The sequence below is a fragment of the Cydia splendana genome, chromosome 17 (assembly GCF_910591565.1).
Source record: "Cydia splendana chromosome 17, ilCydSple1.2, whole genome shotgun sequence".
NCBI classification, from domain to species: domain Eukaryota; kingdom Metazoa; phylum Arthropoda; class Insecta; order Lepidoptera; family Tortricidae; genus Cydia; species Cydia splendana.
Window position 1 is genome coordinate 6,328,240 of NC_085976.1, and position 26,050 is coordinate 6,354,289.

At 42.5% G+C, this 26,050-nt stretch overlaps 1 protein-coding gene across 1 annotated transcript in view; it reads left to right on the forward strand.

Annotated features, from left to right (window-relative positions):
• LOC134798725 (fibrillin-2-like) overlaps positions 1-26,050 on the forward strand; it is a 73,278-nt gene that overhangs the window by 16,474 nt on the left and 30,754 nt on the right. The window contains exons 8-34 of the mRNA XM_063771113.1: positions 145-232; positions 1,050-1,205; positions 2,206-2,380; positions 5,803-5,940; positions 7,691-7,807; positions 8,165-8,381; positions 9,830-10,040; positions 10,959-11,063; positions 11,456-11,547; positions 11,707-11,871; positions 12,681-12,861; positions 14,090-14,197; positions 14,320-14,489; positions 15,708-15,840; positions 16,275-16,436; positions 16,699-16,854; positions 17,315-17,508; positions 18,128-18,278; positions 18,632-18,784; positions 19,180-19,360; positions 19,954-20,143; positions 20,437-20,610; positions 21,325-21,491; positions 21,904-22,043; positions 23,411-23,527; positions 24,747-24,893; positions 25,360-25,476. Coding sequence (XP_063627183.1) covers positions 145-232; positions 1,050-1,205; positions 2,206-2,380; positions 5,803-5,940; positions 7,691-7,807; positions 8,165-8,381; positions 9,830-10,040; positions 10,959-11,063; positions 11,456-11,547; positions 11,707-11,871; positions 12,681-12,861; positions 14,090-14,197; positions 14,320-14,489; positions 15,708-15,840; positions 16,275-16,436; positions 16,699-16,854; positions 17,315-17,508; positions 18,128-18,278; positions 18,632-18,784; positions 19,180-19,360; positions 19,954-20,143; positions 20,437-20,610; positions 21,325-21,491; positions 21,904-22,043; positions 23,411-23,527; positions 24,747-24,893; positions 25,360-25,476 — 4,105 coding nt within the window. The remainder of the gene's footprint in view (positions 1-144; positions 233-1,049; positions 1,206-2,205; positions 2,381-5,802; positions 5,941-7,690; positions 7,808-8,164; positions 8,382-9,829; positions 10,041-10,958; positions 11,064-11,455; positions 11,548-11,706; positions 11,872-12,680; positions 12,862-14,089; positions 14,198-14,319; positions 14,490-15,707; positions 15,841-16,274; positions 16,437-16,698; positions 16,855-17,314; positions 17,509-18,127; positions 18,279-18,631; positions 18,785-19,179; positions 19,361-19,953; positions 20,144-20,436; positions 20,611-21,324; positions 21,492-21,903; positions 22,044-23,410; positions 23,528-24,746; positions 24,894-25,359; positions 25,477-26,050) is intronic.

Genomic DNA, 26,050 nt, shown 5'->3' on the forward strand with positions numbered 1-26,050 from the left:
CCAGGCTAGACAGTTGAAATATTCACAGGTGATGTATTTATGTTGCCGCTATAACAACAAATACTAAAAAGTACGGAGCCCTCGGTGGGCGAGTCCGACTCGTCCGGTTTTAAATTAATCTCACGTTTCGATTTATTGTTTCAGAACGGAAAATGTGTAAATACAGAAGGCGACTACTACTGCTTATGCAATCCGCACTTCATACCGAGTCCAGATAAGAAGTTTTGTATAGGTAAGAGTATACTCAATTTTTATTACAACACTCCACACTTGACGCGAAAAAAAAAACATCCCCAGATCTCCAGTTTACGTGTATGGTAGGTACCCTAAAACAATATTTTTTTCACTACACCAGCTCGAAAAGGCTTACTTTGCACTTTAAAAACTGATAGCAAAGTTGCATTTTATTCACTTGTGAGGCAAAGTAATCAAAAGCAAATTTTGAGTTGTTTTCTTAAGTATGTTTGCTGGTAGAATTGACTTTTAAATGATGATTTTGGATGATACATATTTAATAACATTCATTTGGATTTGATTTGGTTTGATATTTTACATTTAATATTTGCTTCGGGTTGGTGTGGTGAAAAATTTTGTGTTTCACTCGGGGGCAAATTTTGTTTAACCCTCGTGCTTTGAAACCCTCGCTACACTCGCTACGCTAGTGGTTCAATTTTGGAATCTTTCGCTTGCTCGGGTATCAATATTAGTAAGAGCAGTTAAACAACAGCTTTGCCCCCTTGTAAAACAAATAACTATTGTATCTGTAGCACAACGAATCATAATAACACTAACAGCCGCCATATCTGAGGGCCTACCGCGACCCACGTTCGACGTGTTGCCTCCCTATCACATTTACGTACGAATTTACAAGTGCGACAGAGAGGCTCTTGACAGTGTTAAGCTTCGCTTCGCATTACCTAGGCCTTGGCCTACTGGCAGAAATAAAATAAAATGCATATTTAATTTCGGGATAATTTATATAAAAATCCAATAAAACTATATTGAAAATTTTCTTTGGCACCCTATTAATCCACTGTTTATTTTCACAGATGGTCGCGTTGGCAGTTGCTTCGCGTACATGAGTGACACGGGCGAATGCTCCGACCGGCTAGCGGTGTCTCTTTCCAACAGAGACTGTTGCTGCGGCTACAACATGGGCAGGGCGTGGGGGGACCTGTGCCAGCCGTGTCCGTTGAGAGGATCTAGTAAGTAATCATTTGATGACTTATGTCAATGTGATTAAGGTTGATAACATACTAACAGTAAGGAGTGACACGAGCGAATGCTCAGACCGGCTAGCGGTGTCTCTTTCCAACAGAGACTGTTGCTGCGGCTACAACGTGGGCAGGGCGTGGGGGGACCTGTGCCAGCCGTGTCCGTTGAGAGGGTCTAGTAAGTAATCATTTGATGACTTATGTGTATGGGATTAAGGTTGAAATCCTACTAACAGTTAAGTAAGGAGTGACACGGGCGAATGCTCCGACCGGCTAGCGGTGTCTCTTTCTAACAGAGACTGTTGCTGCGGCTACAACATGGGCAGGGCGTGGGGGGACCTGTGCCGGCCGTGTCCGTTGAGAAGGTCTAGTAAGTAATCATTTGATGACTTAAGTCTATGGGATTAAGGTTGATATCATACTAACAGTTAACGAAAGAGTGACACGAGCGAATGCGCCGATCGGCTAGCGGTATTTCTTTCTAACAGACTGTTGCTGCGGCTACAATATGGGCAGGGCCTGGGGGACCTGCGCCAGCTATGTCCATTAAGAAGCTCACTAGTGTTGCAAATTTATGATATTGTTGCTGAAATTTATTTGCAAGCAATTAAGATCTAAATTCCAATAGATATTGTTAAGTCCAGGATAAACAGGAGGCCTGGGTTCGAATCCCGGTAAGGGCATTTATTTATGTGTTTATCACAAATATTTGTTCCTGAGTTATGGATGTTACCTGTGTATGTATTTTTCAATATCTTCACCTAGTAGTAGTAGTAGTAGTCCTTAGTACCCATAGTACAAGCTTCAGTGTAAGATTGTTGCCATGACTCCATACTCCATAGGTTGAACGACATACTGCATTTAGACATTATTTTTTTGCTCTAAACCCCCTTGCTCTTTTGTGAAGTTTCCCCAGAACATAACTCCATATCGTAAAGTTGACGTAACTTAGGCGTGATAAGTGGATTTATCATTAATCTATTCTTCATAGTTGACTGGACGCATTTGTGCGGCGGTGGCGCTCTACCTCCGGGCTGGGGCCGCAACGGAACGGAGAGCGGCAGCGGCACCGACGACGATGAACCGCATTTCATTGCTAAGATCAACGAGTGCATGCTGCGTAGCGGCATTTGCGGGCTCGGCCGGTGCCTAGATAAGGATAAGGGGTAAGTGTAATTTGGATGATGACACATGTTTAATTTTATAACAATATCTAGTAAAATAGATAGCAAATGAGCAATTTATCCAAATTATGTGGATATTAAATAATACATGGACATACTATAAAAATATAGGACCAGAAAGTTTCAAAATTTAAGTTTTTTTTAAACTTCCAAAAAGGAAATAAGTAAGGATAACATTCGATTTCTTACATTTTATCCGAAAAAAGATTGTGTAGCAACTACATACATAAACGCAATATTTCACTGACAAAAACACAATTTTCTTGTTTTGTCCATACTTCAAATGTGGAGTCTCAGTGACCCTGATGTCACGTTCACTTATCGTTTTGTTAGGAGCGTTTCGCGAGTGAAGTACGACTGTCGGACTTTAACTATAATTTCTGACTTTTGTATTGCTTTAATGCAATGGGTCCCATATAGACTATTGATCCTAAAAACAAACCATCGATTTATACCATAAATGAAAATTAGTCGTCTAGCCCAGCGGTCGGCAACCTTTTAGCAGCCAAGGGCTACATAGTAGTTAACGGAGGTGACGCGGGCCGTACTTTGTTAATATTTATGACTTTATGAGACATTGTCGTTTGTCACTATTACATACAAAATAGCCAAGGCGCCTCTCGGGCCGCAAGTGACAGTTTCGCGAGCCGCATGCGGCCCGCGGGCCGCAGGTTGCCGACCGCAGGTCTAGCCTATTAAGGCTTCAAGTGGAACAGGAATATAAAACACTAGCTATCAGATAAAACTACCAAGAACCAACCCAAATTTGCAAATTACCATCATCACCAACAAAACATTCTAAACCAGGAGTCGGGAAATCGCACGCAGCTCTTTGAAGGTATTGGGGACGTGCATGAACTATAGGGGGCAGCATAGGACCCGTCAGATTTTTGGCGCGAGGCGTTAATGTGTGTGTGTGCTTCCGATATAGCCCACAAGATGGCAGAACCTACTATGCACAAGGAAACGTACCAACGAGAACGGTAGATGGTAGCACTTGTTTTGGCAATGTACACGTGTCACATTCATAGACATTATGTGTAGTGGGTGGTTTGAAAATGTGATGTCTACCCCAAACTTTACAATACACTTTTCGTCGGGTAGTTGCACAAATCTCTGTTTTGACATTTTGCTGGGACCATGGTCCAAAGAATATAATACTATATAATACTCACTAGGAGAAGAACGGTAACTCCATACAAAAAAATGTCCCCAACCGTTTATACGTTTATACTAGTGGCGCCGTCGTTGTGTACCAATGGAACTAAAGTTGACAACCGGTTTAGCCTGGCGGGTATTGGTAGGTAGTAATTCTGTTGATAAACATATTTGTTATTTTCATATCACGAAATATATGAAAGATGCAAATATTACCCCTTGTTTGTGGTATTATCAATTAATTTAAATAAAAGGCATATTTATGTTTATAAGTTTTATAACATTGTATTATTTTATTTATTAAAAAAATGTTTTACATATAGAAATATACACTGAAAATTAAACCCTGACAACTTAATAAAAAATAGACATTAATAAAGCGCATTCACAAAGTTTTCAGTATAATACAAATAACTTTAGGCATGCCTACCTATTACACTTTACACACACAGATACACTACACTTTACACACGGCATTTTACACAGATTTCCAACTTGTATTCATACATTTCTTCACGGTTAATTAATACGCTTTCCAGATGCGTTATGACGCGGTTCCTTCTGAACCCACTAAAGCTATGAATTTCACTCAAATATGTATCTTCAACAGCCGTTGCTCCGCATTTAGCACATTTTCTATGTGCATTGCTGTAATCCATGTAGGTACAGACTTACAGAGTCTGAAGTGATAGTACCGCTACGTTGTATTTATTATTTAAAGATTTAATAACTAAAATTTTCGTTATGAACTTTAACCACAGCAGTTGGACAGAGTCATTGACAAATATTTTTTTTTATTATGGTGGGTAGACGTACCTACCCTCCATATATTTTATGAACATTGATAAAGACAGTTGGAAGCAAATATTCATTATAAAACTTAATCGCTTGTAGTTAAGTTTTAACTGTTTTAAGTCCCGTTTTATGATTAATAATGTAAAAAAATCGTGAAAATTTAAATCTTAGTTGGGAGCAATGTTGCTGTAGAAAAATGTTTTTATTTGATTACTGGCAACTTTTTCTAGGAGGCCAAAGCACACATAGAAGCTTCAGGCGCATACATGCGCAATTATTTGGGGACATAACTTTCTTAGGAAGTGAACAGGCCTTGCCATGGTCTAATAAAACATGGTCTTCTATTCCCAGAGTGACACGGGCCTACGTCACAATAACATTGCCACTTTATTTCAACATAACATGTTACATGGGTACATTATACCTATGGTTAATAAGTTAAAATATTTCTTTATAATTTTCATTGATATGTATTTTATCTTAAATTTTACAATAACACGTCATTTTTAATTATTCGTTAGCAATATCTTCCGATTCACGAAAGAAATTTCAGACGTTCGGGTAATTCTGTTTACATTACTGGCAACACAGGATAGCGCTGTCACATTTTGACAATTCGGATCTAGATAACTTCATGCCCTGACCGTCATCCTTGTCGAACGCGTGTTAATTGTTATTTCCTTCTCGCTCAGTGTCAGCAGTCGCAGTGTTTTCCAAACTTTTCACGTCGTAAGCTTGGTAATTAATGTGTAACTGTGAATTAGTTTTTCAAACGTTTGTCTTGTATAGATAAATAAAGTTTAATTTAATACATTAGATTTGTTTTATTTTACTATGTTTCTACATGAAGAACTTAAAATTAATGCCGTTAAAATAATTTTCACCGTTGGTTAAAATTCTCCCACATTTTAAAGTTTGAGAACCTGTAAACAGCATGATGACGTAGGCCCGTGTCAGTTAGGTCATACGCGAATCTCGGAATAGAGTACCAGGCGGAGTATTTTATTATACCATGGCTGGGACATCAGTCAGCCGCGACCACGACCAGTGAAACCTGTGTCGAAACGTCGGTAAATAAAGGTAATTGAATAAAATTCGCGTTAGACCCGTCTATAAATGTGAGTTAATATGTTTTCAAAACGCGAAAGTTTTAAATATTATAATGTACATGTGCACATATGTTTCCGATTCAAGTCACAAGATGGCAGACCGTCCAACGCGCACGGCCCCTATACTTAATTGAGGCGCTTGAAGTCACCAAAAAAGCTTCAGATATTAGCTCGATAAAAGGCTTTGTCGTGAAAATCAAATAGCACAATCGACATTTTTATACCAACCTCAAATATGCGGGTTTTGTATGTAATTGGTATTTATCAGATTCCATTCAAATCTATGGTTTCTGCTATGTATCATGATGAAAATACTTCAATGAATAGCGTTTCTGATTCCAGATACCAATGTATTTGCGACGACGGAGCGGAGCTATCAGAGAAGGATGGAAACCCGATCTGTATCGACATCGACGAGTGCGCGCTCGACTACTGCCGAGGGGGCAACTGTGTCAACAAACCTGGTGGATTCGAGTGCAGGTAAACATACACATTAGACTTGTATTTCTTTGCAGTATAAGAAGAAAAACTCGAAGGCACACACAAGACATCCTCCAGACTGAGCATAGTAGCTCTACCCCCTCTGCCACAAATACGGTAGTTTTACTCCATTTTCGAGTCGAAAGTGTCTTTGTGTGTCGTCCGTGTCTTTGACCGGACCAATCACGGCACGGGACCTTGCTCACCTCGTCCCCCGCATCCCCGTATTTTTGGCAGCATCGGTTTCATGAAATAATTGCTCTAAACTCCGTCTAGAGGATTCCTAGTCTATGGTTGAAGGGAAGGGTTTTGAAGGGATCTGGGAAATATGTAACGAGGTAATGTAACTGTGACACTAGTTACCTTCGAAGTCGTTTCCTCTGGTGCAAGACAGAATACCGCCTGTTGTTACCTGGTTTTATTTTCAATTTCTTTGTAGTTTTACATGTATGTAAAATGTATAATCATTGGTGCAATAAGAATATTTACTTCTTCTTCTTCTTCGTCGGTATCACTCTTGACAGAGTGGTCGTGGTCATCACTTCAGGTGTTGGTGGCAAGCTTCACAACACGTCGCCACTCTTCTCTGATAACCGCCTTCCTCGTGCATTCATGTAGTGATGATGAGCCATTTACTGCCGCCTAATATTTACTTACTAAGTACAAGAAAAAAAATATGGGTAACTTAGTTTAACAGTCAGCTGTTCCAACGTTTGACGACCGGTGTGGCCTAGTGGATAGTGACCCTGCCTGCGAAGCCGATGGTCCTGGGTTCCAATCCCAGTAAGGGCATTTATTTGTGTGATGAACACTAATATTTGTTCCTGAGTCATGGGTGTTTTCTATGTATATAAGTATGTATATCGTCGCCTAGCACTAGGGTGGTTCACGTTTGTATGGGAAAAATTCAAACTCTAGTTAGAAGAAGCGGCACCCCCTCATTTTGTTACACTTGTTATGTTGACAAAATACCCCAAGTTTTGTAATCTTATCTCAACTACAAGGGGGTGCTACAACACTTTGAAATTTTTCAAAGTTGTATGATATCCAAAAAAAAAAGTATTTATTATTCAGAATTTTATTTAAGTATCTGGTTTCACACTATTTGCACATGTGATTTATAAGTTTTTAAGTAGAAAAACATTTTTATTTCTATATTTTATAATTTTTCAAAAGTAAGATTTTTTTTTATAGATTTTTATGTAAGTAGTGGTTTTCACATTATTTGAAAGTGTGATTTAAAACTTATTAAGTAAAAAAAAATTTTTATTTCTAGTTTTTATGACTTTTAGGCGAAATTCAAAAAATCTTACTTTTGAAAAATTATAAAAAATAGAAATAAAAATGTTTTTCTACTTAAAAACTTATAAATCACATGTGCAAATAGTGTGAAACCAGATACTTAAATAAAATTCTGAATAATAAAAACATGTTTTTTTTGGATTTCATACAACTTTGAAAAATTTCAAAGTGTTGTAGCACCCCCTTGTAGTTGAGATAAAATTACGAAACTTGGTGTATTTTATCAGCATAATAAGTGTAACAAAATAAGGGGGTGCCCCGTAGGAAAATAAAAAAAAATGTTTTTTGAACCACCCTAGCCTAGCACCCATAGTACAAGCTTTGCTTAGTTTGGGGCTATGTGTGTAAGATGTCCCCTAATATGTATGTATGTATGTATGTATGTATGTATGTATGTATTAAAGCCTCTTCGTATTCTTCGTATTTAATAAATTCCTTCGTGTTTCAGGTGCCCTCCTGGCTTCGATCCAGTGGAAGGCGGCTTGAGATGCAGCGACAAAAACGAATGCGACATGACGCACGGGCGTATGTGCACCAACGGGGAATGTGTTTTAGTTGATGGAAGGTAAATGATGTGAATTTTAGACATGTTTAAATCCGTCATTGCTATCTTTTTTAGGGTTCCGTATCCAAAGGGTAAAAACAGGATTACTAAGACTCCGCTGTCCGTCTGTCTGTCACCAGGATGTAACTCATGAACCGTGATAACAGTTGAAATTTTCACAGATTATGTATTTTTGTTGCCGCTATAACTACAAATACTAAAAACAAAGTAAAATAAATATCTAAGTGGGGCTCTCATACAACAAACGTGATTTTTTTGCCGTTCTTTTCGTGATGGTACGGAACCCTTCGTGCGCGAGTCCGACTTGTACTTGGCGGGTTTTTAATTGAAGCTCTCCTCATTCTCCGATTTTTTCAGCTATGAATGCACGTGCAACTCCGGCTACGAGCCCACAGAGACCGGGCACGCGTGCCGCGACGTGGACGAGTGCCGCGACAACCCGCGCGTGTGTCGCCGCGGCCGCTGCCGCAACACGCCGGGCAGCTACGAGTGCCAGTGCGAGCCCGGCTTCGAGCTCACCGCGGCCGGCTACTGCGGGGATGTGGACGAGTGTGCTCAAGGCGCGTTGTGCCAGGTATTACATATATTCTAGCTACACACACACATAGCTACATTCTGGACACGCCGACGTGACGCAGGTCACGACACGTGGACGAATGCCGCGACAACCCGCGCGTGTGTCGCCGCGGCCGCTGCCGCAACACGCCGGGCAGCTACGAGTGCCAGTGCGAGCCCGGCTTCGAGCTCACTGCGGCCGGCTACTGCGGGGATGTGGACGAGTGTGCTCAAGGCGCGTTGTGCCAGGTATTACATATATTCTAGCTACACACACACATAGCTACATTCTGGACACGCCGACGTGACGCAGGTCACGACACGTGGACGAATGCCGCGACAACCCGCGCGTGTGTCGCCGCGGCCGCTGCCGCAACACGCCGGGCAGCTACGAGTGCCAGTGCGAGCCCGGCTTCGAGCTCACCGCGGCCGGCTACTGCGGGGATGTGGACGAGTGTGCTCAAGGCGCGTTGTGCCAGGTATTACATATATTCTAGCTACACACACACATAGCTACATTCTGGACACGCCGACGTGACGCAGGTCACGACACGTGGACGAATGCCGCGACAACCCGCGCGTGTGTCGCCGCGGCCGCTGCCGCAACACGCCGGGCAGCTACGAGTGCCAGTGCGAGCCCGGCTTCGAGCTCACCGCGGCCGGCTACTGCGGGGATGTGGACGAGTGTGCTCAAGGCGCGTTGTGCCAGGTATTACATATATTCTAGCTACACACACACATAGCTACATTCTGGACACGCCGACGTGACGCAGGTCACGACACGTGGACGAATGCCGCGACAACCCGCGCGTGTGTCGCCGCGGCCGCTGCCGCAACACGCCGGGCAGCTACGAGTGCCAGTGCGAGCCCGGCTTCGAGCTCACCGCGGCCGGCTACTGCGGGGATGTGGACGAGTGCGCTCAAGGCGCGCTGTGCCAAGTACAGTCAGCAGCAGATGTTGCTAAGCGGGTGAGGTGTTCAAAATTACCTTGACACGCTCTTAGGGTCGGTTGCACCAAACCGTATTCGCTAAATTTTATTGTATGGGAAGTTTCATACTACACTGCTGATTGACGTTAATCAGTCCGTTAAATGTGGTTGGTGCAACTGGCCCTTATTCTCTTAACAATAAAGTCGCGTCAAGATCATTTTGAACACCTCGCTCGCTTAGCAACTATTGCTGCTGACTGTATTACATAATTATATTCTAGCTGTGAGACTGAGACATTTAAAATAAGAATTTCACAGTTGACATCTGTAAATCATAAAAGTTCACATTTATGTCACACTGCACATTCGCACATCGAGGTACATCCCGTCTCAATGTAATGTACAAACAGCAACACTCTTAACTGTCCATCGGTGGACCTTATGCCTTTTGTAATAAGGTCCACCAATGAACAGTTAACAGTGTGGGCGATGGTATGTAACATAAAAGTTACACACAAGTATGTTTCTTATTTCCAGGGCGGACGCTGCGTGAACAACGAAGGCTCGTTCCAATGCGTATGCGAGGCCGGATACCGAACCACGCCGGACCGCGGCGCGTGCGTCGACGTCGACGAGTGTTCCGAGCAGCGTGTGTGCAGGAACGGGCGTTGTCATAACACGCCGGGGTCGTTCCGGTGCGAGTGTACACCGGGCTTTACGCTTAGTAATGATGGCCGGACCTGTCTTGGTGAGTATTCGGCTTGACCCTTTTGGTGCTCCCACATTGGCTGTTATAAAATGTTATATGACATCGTGTGACAGGAAGAGCATGATAGTATTGATTGTAACAGCCAATGTGGGAGCACCATTAGATATATTATGTGGCTTTCCGACGACTTGACGACTGGTCTGGCCTAGTGGGTAGTGACCCTGCCTACGAAGCCGATGGTCCTGGGTTCGAATCCCAGTAAGGGCATTTATTTGTGTGATGACACAGATATTTGTTCCTGAGTCATGGTTGTTTTCTATGTATTTAAGTATTTATATATTATATATATCGTTGTCTGAGTACCCACAACACAAGCCTTCTTGAGCTTACTGTGGGACTTGGTCAATCTGTGCAAGAATGTCGTATAATATTTATTTATTTATTTATTTATTTATTTCCACTAGAGACGGGTCCTTTTCTTATGCTTCATTTCCATAAGGACCTTTCCATTGGAAAAGGGTGTGTGCACATGCTGATGGAAAGCAACATATTATTACTTATAAGCTCTGAAACACGATGAATCGCTGGGTACAATTGTAGGTATGTACTCGTACATATATGTATGCTTTTGTAAGTTTTGTACAACAAAAAACACCGTTGCAGTACAGCGGAGGTATTAGTTAGTGTATTTAATTGTCATGGGACTTCATAGGATAGTGGAATAATGTAGTTTAAAACCGTTCGAGAAATGGACCTCAGATCGCGACGATTCCGTCATAAAATCATGCAGGTCATCTTGTAATAGCGGGACTCCATTGTTATATAGTTAGCTGATGGATTATACATTTATTCATGTTCATATTTGAAAGTATGCAACCAAATTTGCTATATCTTTGTCCAGCATTCTGGGATAACTAAAGCATTGTCTTTCTGATTTATTTATGTCTTAATTTTCAGATGAAGTGAAAGATCTATGTTACGAAAAGTTCGAGGAAGGGCATTGTAGCGGGCCGGGATCCGCCACAGTCACAAGGTCTCAGTGCTGCTGCAGTGCTTCGAAAGGTACTTTTGCTTTGTCGTGCCTTTTGCCTCTCTGTTATCAAAGAGAATTTAGTATAGAGGCGTAATAGTCAAAGTAAATTTTCGAGTCTTTTAGAATGACATATGGCTATTTGACCCATGCTCTTTCACTGATATGTGTTGAATATCAAACGGTGTCGCCATCTACTCGAGTATAGGCCAAAGGTATATCGCCATCTATTCGAGCATACATTTTTCTTGATTTTTCGAGGCACGATTTTTTCATAGACTTAGGATTAGTTACCAGTGTTAACATTTGACCCCAACACTTGCTATTACTTTTCACCGAATAATGCAATCATTAAGACGTTTTGATAAGAAAAGTCGGGAAATTTACACCTATTCGTCATTTTTTCGACTTTATTGATTTTCAGGTTTACACGGCTGGGGCGGTTTGTCCTGCAAAGCGTGCCCAGAGAAAGGAACCCGCGAATTCGAAATCCTGTGCCCTGAAGGCGCGAGCAAGGTATCAAAAACTAAAATACTTTAAGAATATCTTGAGGTTGAGAAAAACTGGCCAGCTTAAAAAAAATACTACTCCTCCCTCACAATTTTTTTTTGCGAAATACTTTTCGGCAAATAAATATTCTTAATGTAATGTAAACTCGGAACCATTTTAATTCAGGATAATGGCGGCTCGGACATAAACGAGTGCACCATGATCCCCGGTATCTGCGCGCACGGGGCCTGCGAGAACCTGGCCCCAGGGTACAGGTGCATATGCGACCCCGGCTTCCACTCCGACGGCGACGGCTGCAAGGACATCGACGAGTGCGACATGCACCAGTCCGTGAGTACCGAAATGGCCCCAGCATGACTCTGGCCCCAGGGTCAGACATATTGCGGCTTCCACTTCGACGGCGACGGCTGTAAGGACATCGTCGAGTGTGACGTGCACCAGTCCGTGAGTACCGACATGGCCCCGGCATGAATCTGGCCCCAGGGTCAGGCATATGCGACTTCCACTCCGACGGCGACGGCTGCAAGGACATCGACGAGTGTGACATGCACCAGTCCGTGAGTACCGACAAGGCCCCGGCATGAAACTGGCCCCAGGGTCAGACATGCGCCTTCCACTCTGACGGCGATGGCTGCAAGGACATCGAAGTGTGTGACGTGCACCAGTCCGTGAGTACCGACATGGCCTTGGAATGAACCTGGCCCAGGGTCAGGCATATGCGACTTCCACTCCGACGACGACGGCTGCAAGGATATCGACTAGTGTGACGTGCACCAGTCCGTGAGTACCGACATGGCCCCGACATGAACCTGGCCCCAAGGTCAGGCATAATATATGCAACTTCCACTCCGACGGCGACGGCTGCAAGGACATCAACGAGTGCAACGTGCACCAGTCCGTGAGTACCGACATGGCCTCGGCATGAACCTGGCCCCAAGGTCAGACATATGCGACTTCCACTCCGACGGCGACGGCTGCAAGGGTATCGACGAGTGCAACATGCACCAATCCGTGAGTACCGACATGGCCCCGGCATGAATCTGGCCCCAGGGTCTGGCATATGCGACTTTCATTAGTTCTTTTTTTCTTTCTTTAAGTATTATTTATGACAACGATTATATATATGTTTTGTGTTACAGTTGTGCAACGGCGGGCAGTGCCGCAACACGCCTGGCAGCTTCACGTGCGTATGTCCGTCCGGCACGCGCTACGAGCCGGACGAGCAGCTCTGCCGCGACATAGACGAGTGCGAGGGTGAGATCAATTTCATCGAGAGCGATTATGACCGCGGGGACATCCCCCCCATGTTCCCAGTCACAGGTTACACTTGTTTACAGTCTCGATGCATCCCACATCCATCAGCATCGGAATAACGCCAAGCCTTTTCAAGCGTTTGTCACCTGGGGCCTTACCATGATGTCCTTATTGCGATTCCTTATCGAGATATATAAGTCGCATAACTCCGTCTCTTAGCAATTCAGTTTAGGTCCTAAACAGAATCGCAATAAGGACATCATGGTAAGGCCCCTGTATTGCTTAGAGATCTTGCAATATCGGTCATAATGGGGTATGTGGGGCAACAGAAATCGTGATAAAACTTCGACACGGTGAACTTATCAAAGAGAAGGAGAGCAGCAAGTTTTTTGTTGCGCTACAGGTGGACAAGAATAGAAGTTGAAGCAATTCCTAGGCACTTTACCTTTGGGTCTTTCCGGTGCCAGTCGAAAGCTTAAACTTGACATTACGCATCCATAAAGGGAGTTTCTATGCTACCCGCCACAGTACTTATGCTCACTCCCTATGGTACCCAAAATACGTCAGACTTCCACCAACTTCGAAGGAATTACTACTACAGGGGGGTTTGCAATATCGCTAAACAATCGACGGTGACTAACGCTTATGAGAGAAGGTCCTAAGCTATGACGATTATACCTACTACCATTTTTAAATTATACGCATTGCACGCAAATCGATCCCATTGCACTTTTCATTATATTTTTAGTTTTATTTACTAAATTACTTAATGAAACTAAATTTTGGTACGAGGATGCATTAAAAACGTTAATTTTAATGAACTTCAAAACCTAATCGGACTGGACATTTTATCACATTGTATCTTCTGGATCAGAGCGGAAAATTAACCGAAACTCATATTAAAAATAATTGATTAACATTGAATACAAGGTTTTGGCTATTCATCGACAACATATAAGTAGTACATAGTTGTTAGAAAAATGAACATAAAGTACGAGATTTGAAACCTAACTTTGATTTTCTTGGTGCTCCCAACTAGACGTTCGCGCTCAACAAAAAAAAAAAAAAAACGATTGCGGGCTTTCAAATATGAGATAGTCTTAGTAATCTTTAATTTTAATAGTTACAGTCTAAAATAGTTTGTATAATCACTAATCAGGTCCAGCAGTGTTTATAAAAAATCATTGTAGGATTCGAAAGACTCCTTTTGTATTAAAATGTTCGTGTTTGGCCCTAAAAATATTTTTTCAGAATTTTAGTAACAGTAGCGTGATCGTTTTCTCTCTTGTCGCAGAGCAAGTGAATCCGTGCGAGAACGGACGCTGCATCAACACGCACGGCGGCTACGAGTGCAAGTGCGAGCCCGGCTTCGTGCTCGATGCGAGCGCTAGACATTGTCTCGGTAAGTTTTCTCCCTTTTCGTGAGCCGGATTATATGGGTTTTTCGCTCCCGTTTTCATTGTGCGGGCAGAAAGTAAGAGCAGAACTCCTTCGCTCATCGATTATAGTTAATGATATTTGTAGATAACCGCCGAGGGTCATGCTGGCGGCGCGTGGTGGACGGACAGTGCGAGGCGGCGGCGCCGGGCGCGCTGCTGCGGCAGGAGTGCTGCTGCAGCGTCGGCCTGGCGTGGGGCTCCCCCTGCGAGCCCTGCGACACCAGCGACTGCCCCTGCCCGAAGGGCTACATCAAGGTTGGTTTACGATGATTTTTTGTTTAAAAATAAAGCGGTAAGACGAGTGTCTTACAAACAACATTTGCATTCACATTAAACTGTCATTCAATAGAACTTGCTAACTATGTAAACAAACCGCCATACTAAAATTGACACTGAATGTCAATTTACTAGTAACTTTTGTTTACATAGTTTGCAAGTTCTATTGAATGACACTTTAAACATAAATATTATCAATATCAACTTCATGCCAATCGAGCTTTACTAAATTTTTACCTATATCATTGATGCTCTCGAAACTTTCGTATGAAATATCATCAGATATTTACCAGTTGTTTCTCGGTTTAACATAAATGGGTCAATTTTTGAAGAGGGTGTTTTTTCGACATTTGTATGGCAATTATTTATTTTTGGAAAATCTGATTTATAATCATAGTTTTAGGAAGGGTTTTTAATAACAAAAAATATACTGTACGAGGCACCACTCTACTTTTTATAGTTAGTTAGATATGAACGTTTAAAGATCGACATTTGTATGGCACTATTTAGCCATTTGTAAGGCGCTTTTGACATGTATATGGCATTTTTTCGACATTGTATGGCAGTATCTAATTTTTTATGACACTATTTATTATTTTGTGGCATTTATAAGACCCTAGCGACATTTGTGTGGCACCTTTTCGACATTTGTATGGCACTATGTCGACATTTGTATGCCGCAATCGACTATTGCGTCATAAATTAAATCTAACCGTTATTCAATAGACAAAGAAGATTTTGGGGGGTATCTTTAAGTCATAACAAAACAAGTGCCGCGCGGGACAACGATAAAAAGGCTTCCCTTGTTTTATTAAAAAACGCATTAATTTATCAAAAGGATTAAATCACTTCTCTAGAAAATGCTCTTTATAAAAATACAAAGTTATTCATAATACGTTGCGTACATCCAAAGTTATGATTTTTTTTATTGGGCTATGCCGCCACTGGGACACGCGAAAAACGGCAAATTTCGCCGTTTTTGGAACTTCAAATACGATTTTGTCAGACACAAATAATATTTAAGGTACAGTTTTACATTTTTTTAAAGCTTATAATACATTGAATGAAAATATAAACATACCCAGTCTTTTAGTCCTATGGACTTCGAGTTTTAGCCGTGGGACAACAAAAAACGCCAATTTGAAAATTGACCCAAATCATCCATACTTTAAATCTTACCTATCCGTGTGCTTGCAGTTGGATGGGACGACATGTCGGGACGTGGACGAGTGCGAGCTAGACCGAGACCTGTGCGGCGGCGGACGCTGCGTCAACACGGACGGTTCATACCGCTGCGATTGCCCTGACGGTCTTACTCTTGATCCCACCGGTAATTATTCCTTCCAAATACCTCATTTTTACGTCGTATTTATCACCCTTATGTCATCTTTATAACAATGTCGTTGAACAACAGAAAGAGCCCTAGAATTGCACCTTGAGGGATCCCATTAAAAAATACAGACTTGACTATTAGACTCAATTCAGGTAAGACTTAGCTGTTAGTCTAGCTTTGATACATCCAAAATATAATAATAATACATGAAGTAAAACACCAATTATTCCCTAGTTATGTAACTATCAATACTCATGATCAATGCGATCAAATGCTTTCGTTAGACTCGCACTAATTTTGGTTTCGGAAAAATTATATCTGAGAACTGAGATTCCTACTTTCAAGTTCCGATTTAGAACATTATTGATTTTATTTCGTGGTGTATACTACCTAAGTAATTTAGTGGATTTAAATATGCCCGTATGTTTCAGGCAACCGATGTGTAGATACGCGTCGGGAGTCGTGCTACACGGAGTACTCTGTGGGCCACTGCAGCGGTGCGCTGAGCGGCGATGTACACAAGTCGACCTGCTGCTGTTCTGTCGTCGGACGAGCTTGGGGCAGCGCGCGGTGCGAACCCTGCCCTAAACGAGGTAATCTCCTATATTTGAGATTTCATGCTTGCACCCTAAACCAGTATTGCTACACTGAGTACTGTGGGCCATTGCAGCAGCGCGCTGTAGGTGGTTTTGGTGTTTGAACGTAAGACCGTAAGTCAATACTCCTTGCTTAATTTGTTATACGTACCACATTGTGAATTGTGATGTTTAGTCTTTCATCAGTTACAACCCAAGTGCTACCTGCCCCAATATATTTCCTATTACTAATTTTATTTACCTTACATTTCTTCTTCAGGAACAGATGCATTCCGCAACCTGTGCATATCGGAAGCCAACCTCCCCCCTAACGTCTGGAACCGTCCCGGCGGCGGCCCGTTCGGCGGAGCTTTCAATAATAGCGACAACTTGAACATCAACTTCAACGGCCTCGACGACGGATGGGGCGGGCCAGGTGAGAATTGTTTTGTGCTAGTCACATAGGTATTACCTGAAGTATGAGAAACGACTGGAGCTCATAACTACGCATTAGCGCTCCCATATTTGTTCGGAAAAGGACCGCTTATGTCTGGAACTGGTCAGACGATCAGTCCTGTGCACGATTCGATAATAACGACAATACGAACCTTAACTTTACTCCGTAGCGAACGAAACGCAACTCACTGTCGCACCAATACAGACGAGTGATAGAGACAGACACAAAGCGTGTCGTAGCGCAAGCGATTGTCACCTTGGCTAGGCATCCAGGTGAGAAAAGTTGTTTTGTGAAAGTCGCATATATTGCCTCCTAGGCTCCTCCTATTTTCGTTCATACATTCATTCCATTTGAGCCAGCTCTTGTGAATTGACCTGTAACTTGAAACTAACATTTACCATTTCTACAATAGTTAATTAAACTTATGTTTTTCGTTTAGGTCGGCCTCCTGGTTACCGGGGTCCTGGCGGTCCAAATGGTCCCTTGGGCCCCGGTGTGCACGGTGGTCCCAACGTGATCGCGGGTCAGATGGACGTGAACGAGTGCTCGGCGTTCCCGGGGATGTGCGGCCAGGGCAGGTGCAGGAACACGCCTGGCTCGTTTGAGTGCGACTGCTTCCCTGGATACGAAAAGGTGAAAAAAAAAACTTGTTTAATGTTTTAGTGTTTATTTGGGCACAAACGGTACATGTTTCTTATAACTAATGTGTAATGTGTGTGTAATGTGTTTTTTTAATAAGGATATTTTTCTGTCCAATATTTTTCGTTACTTTACGTCCTTATTGAATGATCCTATAAATCCTGGGCATTTTTTTTATCTTATCTTATCTTATCTTAACAGCCTTGGCTTTTGTTATTTCCATAAAAATATGATTGATTATTACATTAGCGGCAGTTAGATATTACAGAATAGCTAAGACAAATTTGTGGTTCGAATTCGAGCGCTAATGTAGATGTCGCTATGTAATAAGCCTTAAATTACACGGTAGTTCTGGTTGGCAAAATTTGACGTTTTACAATCCTTTTACGCAACATATATGACGCCGTACAGCGCCATCTACTCCAGTCATCAAACTCAGGGTACAATTCTTTCTTAGACATTACATCTCCTACCCTTCATCTCTTCTTAATTTATCACAATTTGACTACAGTTAATCTACTGACAATTTTTTACCTTACTGTATTGAGAGTGATGCAAGGGAATCCTGGTCATGGCACCAATTGTAACACTTATAAAATATAAAATATTTTAGGACGGCAAAAACCATACGTGTGTGGACGTTGATGAGTGCCGCATCGTAGACGACGTGTGTGGTGCTGGTGAATGCTTCAACACTGAGGGTGGTTTCCATTGTCGCTGCCGGCCCGGACATAAGGCCGACGGACTCAGCAAGGTCTGCGTCGGTGAGTGATCGGCTTCTATCCATTCAGAGATCATCATATTACTTGATCAACATGTTTAACTTTTTGAATGACTTCATAAACAAAACTGTAGGTACCTCACACGCAACAACAGGTACATTTAAAGCTTACGTATCATTTATCAACATTCTTGGTTGCACCCAAAGATGTATATTTGACAGACATTAACATATTATTATTATTTGACTAAAACTAGACTTCTCGTGGCGCATAAAATAAACTGAAAATTGCCTTCAGAATTGCCCAGTCCCACAAGACCATCTATAACAGCTAGCTGAGTTTTTCAAACTACCCGTACTTGCTTTTAGTTTATCAAGGAAATGCTTTTGTTTTAGATATCAACGAATGCGTGGAAATGCCTGATTTATGCCGTAACGGGCACTGCGTGAATACGCCGGGATCATACCGCTGCGAGTGCGGGCTCGGCATGGAGCTCGCGCCCGACCGGCTCTCCTGCAAGGACGTCGACGAGTGCTCACTCACATCCGGTAACACATCGGAAAATCCATTATATATTTTAAAATGCTGTCTTTTCAAGTCCCCTTCGCTTTTAGACTCCTTCGTAAAGCGGGCTGTACAAATTTACCCGTTTTACTGCTTTTAAAAGTCTTTTTGCGAAATGTCAGAAAAAGGGTTCATTTAGAAGGAAAGTAAATACTCAGAAAGATCAAGCCACAATTTTATTGTGTAAATCTGTTTATATACCGACGGTACAATTAGGATGTACCGAAGTAGTTTAGCGAAAAGAAAAAAAATTAAGGACGTTTGATAAAAAGTTCAAATTTCATTGACTATGATTTGTGTGGGTTGGATTCTTTTCCGTATGGGAATGGGCAATTTTGCTAAAGACCAAGCGACATTCTAACCTATAAAACTTGGCCAGGTATCTGCAGCAACGGCGCTTGTGAGAACCAGATGGGAACATACCAATGTGTGTGCGACGAGGGCTATGCGCAGTCCACTGTGAAAAGTCACTGCGAAGACATCGACGAGTGCACCGAGGATCCTACGAGATGCCAGCATGAGTGTGTCAACACACCCGGGTCTTATCACTGCATGTGCCGGTGAGCTACAATTTCATTACAAACCTGTATTCAATTCACAATTAGTGTTAGTTAGTTTACAGTACATATGGTGCTACTTTACCGCCCTAGGGCGGGCTTAAGGACAATGTGCGTCTAAAGTATCATTCTATGGAATTTGCTAACTATGTAAACAAAAGTCACTAGTAAATTCATCATTCAGAGACAATTTCAATATGGCAGTTTGTTTACATAGTTAGCAAGTTCCATAAAATTACACTTTATGTTAATAATTTAAAGGGCCACATGTACTGTTAAACGTTGTTCAATACACGTGCGAAAAGGTAATTCGCACTTCTAACTTTTCGCACTTAAATCGTAATGTACTATTGTTTGGGATCTAAAATTTACGTCAAATCTTAGGAAGGTCTGTACTACTTTTTGTGACTATAAGATGCAGTACATACTATAATTGTAAGTTTGATGACAATGCAATATTATAGAACCATTACGGTATCATTAGATTCTGATGATGCAGTCGGAATGTGACTAAAGAAGCTCGTCGCCAATAATTTGCAACCACATTGAAATAGAGCTCAATCAATATCTTTTACCATGTCATTTTTATTTCACAGTGACGGCTGGCACCTTCGCGCTGACGGACGGACGTGCCGCGACATCGACGAGTGCTCCGGCGCCCGTGTGTGCGGCGGCGGCGAGTGTCGCAACACGCCGGGCGGATACGTGTGTTCGTGCGGCGAAGGCTTGCTGCCCGCGCCGGACCGGGCGAAGCCGACGTGCTTGGACGTGGACGAGTGCGCTGACGTGAGACTTTACTGTTCACTTTTGTAGTAACTCATCTATACAACCACAACATACTAACACAACAACCGTCCAAAAATGACCATTGTGCGGTGAGCGTGAGCCGCTCTATCGCTGACGTCTATGTTAGCCCAACTCACGTTAGACTTCCATAAAGCGCACGAAATATGTACATTAAGTTTCCGTTTTTCCACTGTAATTATGTAAAGATTACTAAGAAACGAAATTTTGATTAATTTGAAAATACCAAAGTTAGAAGTGTGAAATTCAGTTTCTAATGCAATTATTTCAAACAGAACCCAGACTTATGCGGAGCGGGCGAATGCCGGAACACCATCGGCAGCTTTGTGTGCCGCTGCCCGGATGGCTACAGCGTGAAGCCAGAACAAGGACCAGCTTGTACGGACGACGATGAGTGTGAACTTGGAACTTGCGACTGCCACCCTAGCGCCGACTGCGTTAACTTGCCCGTAAGTCGTTATTGGTTGTTTGTTGTTGTATAAGTGGATGCTTCGTGTGCCGCTGCCCGGACGGCTACAGCGTGAAGCCGGAACAAGGACCGGCTTGTACGGACGACGATGAATGTGAACTTGGAACTTGCGACTGCCACCCTAGCGCCGACTGCGTTAACTTACCCGTAAGTCGTTATTGGTTGTTTGTTGTTGTATAAGTGGATGCTTCGTGTGCCGCTGCCCGGACGGCTACAGCGTGAAGCCGGAACAAGGACCAGCTTGCACGGACGACGATGAGTGTGAACTTGGAACTTGCGACTGCCACCCTAGCGCCGACTGCGTTAACTTGCCCGTAAGTCGTTATTGGTTGTTGTATAGTAGACATATGGAAGGGCGGGCACCCTATCAAATTCGTTATGTCCAAACTGTGTAATGAATGCAGTGTTGAAATTCGCTAAGGATATGTAAGAGTCAGTATTTTTTTCAGGACTTTGTGTAGTAATTGTATTACACAATTGTGTGAAATGTCAAAACAAGTCGTTACTTCATGACGTTTGTATGAAAGACTTGAAAGATGTAATAATGATGAATCCATCTCCTTCATATGAGTTTTACCTGATGTGGAAATCATTGCAAAAAATTTATATACCTAACCTTGTTTTCTCCGTTTATTTCCATAAACATTTCATGATTTCTATGGCTATGACAATAACCATTTGTTGTTATCGACAGGGCTCATTCCAATGCCGCTGTAGAGAGGGTTGGCGCGGCGACGGCAGCGAATGCGAAGACGTGGACGAATGCCTGACGAACAATGGTGGCTGCCATCCGCATGCGACCTGCCGCAACACAGATGGCTCTTTCATGTGTCTGTGCGACACTGGATATAAGGGAGACGGGTTAGTATAGTGTAATGTTGGTCTCGACAGGCTCGATACAATGCTGCTGTAGAGAGAGTTGGCGTGGCGATGGCAGCGAATGCGAAGACGTGGACGAGTGTGTGGTGAACAATGGCGGCTGCCACCCGCACGTGACCTGCCGCAGAAAGAAATTGTCACCCAATTTCTTTGATTATCTTGATTCATCAAATTTCATTAGTTCATTCCAGTAGGACCTTAAAATACCTACCTAAACAATAAAACTAAGTCAGTCAGTAATTTTGTTATTTAGTTGCAATATTTTCTATCTATCGCTAACTGAACGACCGTGTCACGTGATTTAATTTGTTTAGGTACGTTTTTAATTGGATAATGACTACCCAATGACGACGATTTAAAATTAGAATAGTAATGAATATCATGTTAATTACAGTTACATGTGTACGGACATCGATGAGTGCGAGAACGACCCCACATTGTGCGAGAACGGCCACTGCTCAAACACTCCTGGCGGTTACGAGTGTGACTGTGACGTCGGCTTCACCAGGTCGCCTGACGCCACTTCATGTCTCGGTAACTATTCATATTTTACTACTGTTGGGAATTAAATGGAGCTACATGTGTACGGACATGAATGCGAGAACGACCACTGCTCAAACACTCCCGGCGGTTACGAGTGTGACTGTGATGTCGGCTTCACCAGGTCGCCTGACGCCACTGCATGTCTCGGTAACTATTCATATTTTACTACTGTTGGGAATTAAATGGAGCTACATGTGTACGGACATAAATGCGAGAACGACCCCACATTGTGCGAGAACGACCACTGCTCAAACACTCCCGGCGGTTACGAGTGTGACTGTGACGTCGGCTTCACCAGGTCGCCTGACATGTCTCGGTAACTATTCATATTTTACTACTGTTGGGAATTAAATGGAGCTACATGTGTACGGACATGAATGCGAGAACGACCCCACATTCTGCGAGAACGACCACTGCTCAAACACTCCCGGCGGTTACGAGTGTGACTGTGACCTCGGCTTCACCAGGTCGCCTGACATGTCTCGGTAACTATTCATATTTTACTACGGCGTCATTGTTGAGCATGACAACTCACAATGTAAAAAACCAAGGGACAGTCTATGAACCTATCGCCAAGGGACCTAGGTAAGTCTGGGAGAAGACTGCAAGTGGGCTATCGAACTCCAGACTCATTATGACTCGCCAAAGGACAGAGTTGTACCTATCGCTAAGGCTGCCACTAGCTAAGTCTCTGATGCGGCGCGGACTGCGGTTTTTATTCCGTCCGGTCGGCGATCGTCGTGCGCGCTCGGTGCTCCTCGGTGGCTGGCCGGTGTGACGCAGTACTGTGCGAGCGAGAAAGTATTCGAGCCGGTGCGCCGTGAGAATTAGTATTGTTACACTGTTGGGAATTCAATGGAGCTACATGTGTACGGACATGAATGTGAGTACGACCCCACATTGTGCGAGAACGGCCACTGCTCAAACACTCCTGGCGGTTACGAGTGTGACTGCGACGTTGGTTTCACCAGGTCGCCTGACGTCACTTCATGTCTCGGTAACTATTATTATAATTTCCAAGTCAATATAATGCCCATATCGACAAAATAGATACCCTCTGACACAAGCAAATAATAATTGGACAGATCTATCCGTATATGCACTAAAATGTAACACTCGCAACAGGTTTAGAGAGACACAATCGTCACTTTTCCTCTCACAAGGTTGATGAAAAAACGTAAGACATAATAATTGTGATATTGTCTTCGGTTACCGGTTCGGTTCCTTGCCAGCCGTCGATCACGAACGCTGCATTCGCTGCAAAGGCCCCGAAACGTCGGGATGTATTGTAAATTCACTATACGCGACATAATCCGTCTAAATACCTAGTTTTATTTCATAATAATTGTATTTTACAGACATGGACGAGTGCGCCACATTTGACAACGTGTGCGTGTTCGGTCGCTGTGTGAACACATACGGCATGTTCAAGTGTATCTGCGACAAGGGATACCAATCCGACAGTGTGGATGACTGTAAGTCTTTGCTAAGTGGTCTAAGTAACAATCATTCTCTATTGATCCAGTCGATAGATCCAAAATAGATATAGTCAGGGCTCGAAAACCGGTATTTACTCCATACAAAAATACGGGTATTATTTCGTTCTTTTTCGTTCTTTGGTATATTATTTCATTTTTAAAGGAACAGCCTAATAATACAAAGTCTTTACCTAAATACATGATTCAGTCCTACGTAAAGACCATAAAATAATTATAAATATTGTGCTATTTCGGGGTTTTAAAAAAATACCGGTTCCGAGCCCTGGATCTAGTGAGACAAGTTTTTCTTCTTAGATCCATTTTGGATCTATCATAGTCGCTGTTTAGGCTGTTTTTGCAATAGGTTCTATTGCAAGAAGATAAGAAAAAAAACCGGACAAGTGCGAGTCGGACTCGCCCACCGAGGGTTCCGTACTTTTTAGTATTTGTTGTTTTTAGTATTTCTGTTGCCGCTAGAAATACATCATCTGTGAAAATTTCAACTGCCTAGCTATCACAGTTCATGAGATACAGCCTGGTGACAGACGGACGGACGGACGGACGGACGGACGGACGGACGGACGGACGGACGGACAGCGGAGTCTTAGTAATAGGGTCCCGTTTTTACCCTTTGGGTACGGAACCCTAATAAACGAGTAGTCTAGGTGTGATAAAAATTAGTTGCATATTTTTTTTAATAAAGTTATGTACCCCAATGCACCCTCATTGGGGTAATTTCAAAGGCGTGGTAATTTGGAAAATGGCAAAAATCTACTAAACTAGAAGCACTTTCTACTGTAGTAACAGTACGCAAAATGACGTGGTAAGCGTTGCAGTAGCGTAAGTGTTGCTAAAGTACGAAGTGCTTCTGGTTTTATAGATATTTGTCATTTTCTAAATTACCCCAATGCACTTTATTTTTCTTTCTATAGTTTCATATTTTCGCATACAAGTATATTTTACATCTTCGATTTTCGCAAAAGTGTTCTATTTAAATTTAATTTGTCTATTGTAATGATGAATGAACCTTCTATTATGAATTACATAAGTACTACCTTTTTGTTACTGTATAACATCTTTTTTTGCCTTTAAACATAAATCCCCCTTCTGATATACCCTTTTGTTTTCACATTGTGCTGCCCTGAGGTAATTTAGGGTTTACTATAATGTATTATTTTTGTGTATACTTTAGTTTAAAACTGTATTGATATTGCAGTGATGCCCGGTTTCAATTGCACGGACGTGGACGAGTGCAAGTCGCCGCAGTCGTGCCAGTACGGTACTTGCATCAACACGGATGGATCCTACATCTGCCGATGCCCGCCTAATTACGAGTTAGTTTCGGATGGAACCGCTTGCTTCGGTAAGTATTGAGGTTAAATTTTGATTTAACCATTGTACCAAAACCACCTTATTCCTAAATGAAAAAAACACCTACTGTGGCGCCTAATAATCATTATTTTACAAACCCACTTGTAAGTATGAAGTGGAAGGCACAGACCCACTTGCACCCAACTGCGCTTACTTTGTTAATTATTATTTCCTTTGTAAAAAATAAGTGTTCTTCTTGCTTCATTTTCTCCTTAAGGGGCCAACTGATTAACAGTCCACCGGACGGTATCGGCCTGTCAGTTAGAACAACATTTTGACAGTTCCGAGCAACTGACAGGCCGATACCGTCCGGCGGACTGCTAATCAGTGGGCCCCTTTAGACTCACACAAATAATTGCCAATGTTAAATGGTCGACCATCATATTCAAACATCATACTTAATTATCGTATTTTTTGGTACTACATTAGTTTAAACGGATTTTTTTCCGTGTTGTCAGACTCTCGTAAAGCGCGCTGCTACGGCAGAGTGGACCTCCGTTCGGGTACCGAACACTGCCTCAACGGCGACGAGCTCTCTGAAGATGGGACCATGGCTGCCTGCTGCTGCTCCGTGGGTAAGATCATTAACATACGTCGTTATTGCGGGAGCAACAATGATTTGACAGTAGTGAAAGATTATGACAAATGAATAATAACAGAAGTGACATTCCTATCTAGTAACGTATAGGTACCTATGGGTTCAAAATGTAGCAGAATCGAATTTAGATAAAAATTTTGGTCATCTATTACTAAATTCACATAAAATACTTTCAGAAGTAAATACTGATTTAAATTATTAAATACATTGGTGACTTATTTTTCAAGTTGACACGTTGACTTATAGGTATACGTTTACAAAGTGAAATACGAGATTAATTAACCTTTTTCAGCGAAAACTTTATGCTAGATATGAAGAACATCTTAGAGGTTTAAATGTGTAGGCAGTATATTCCACTTTAACAAAACAGACGTTCTGTTCTGTTACATGTGTTCTTTGACAGGCTTGTTTTTGCTCCCGCGATAACGACGTATGATCATTAAACATTACTTATGTCGCTTAACTTCAAACTCGGGTAAATCCATTCGACCCTCTCAGCAAATACCTAATAATATCTTTTCTTAATACCAAAATCGCATAATCTGACAGAT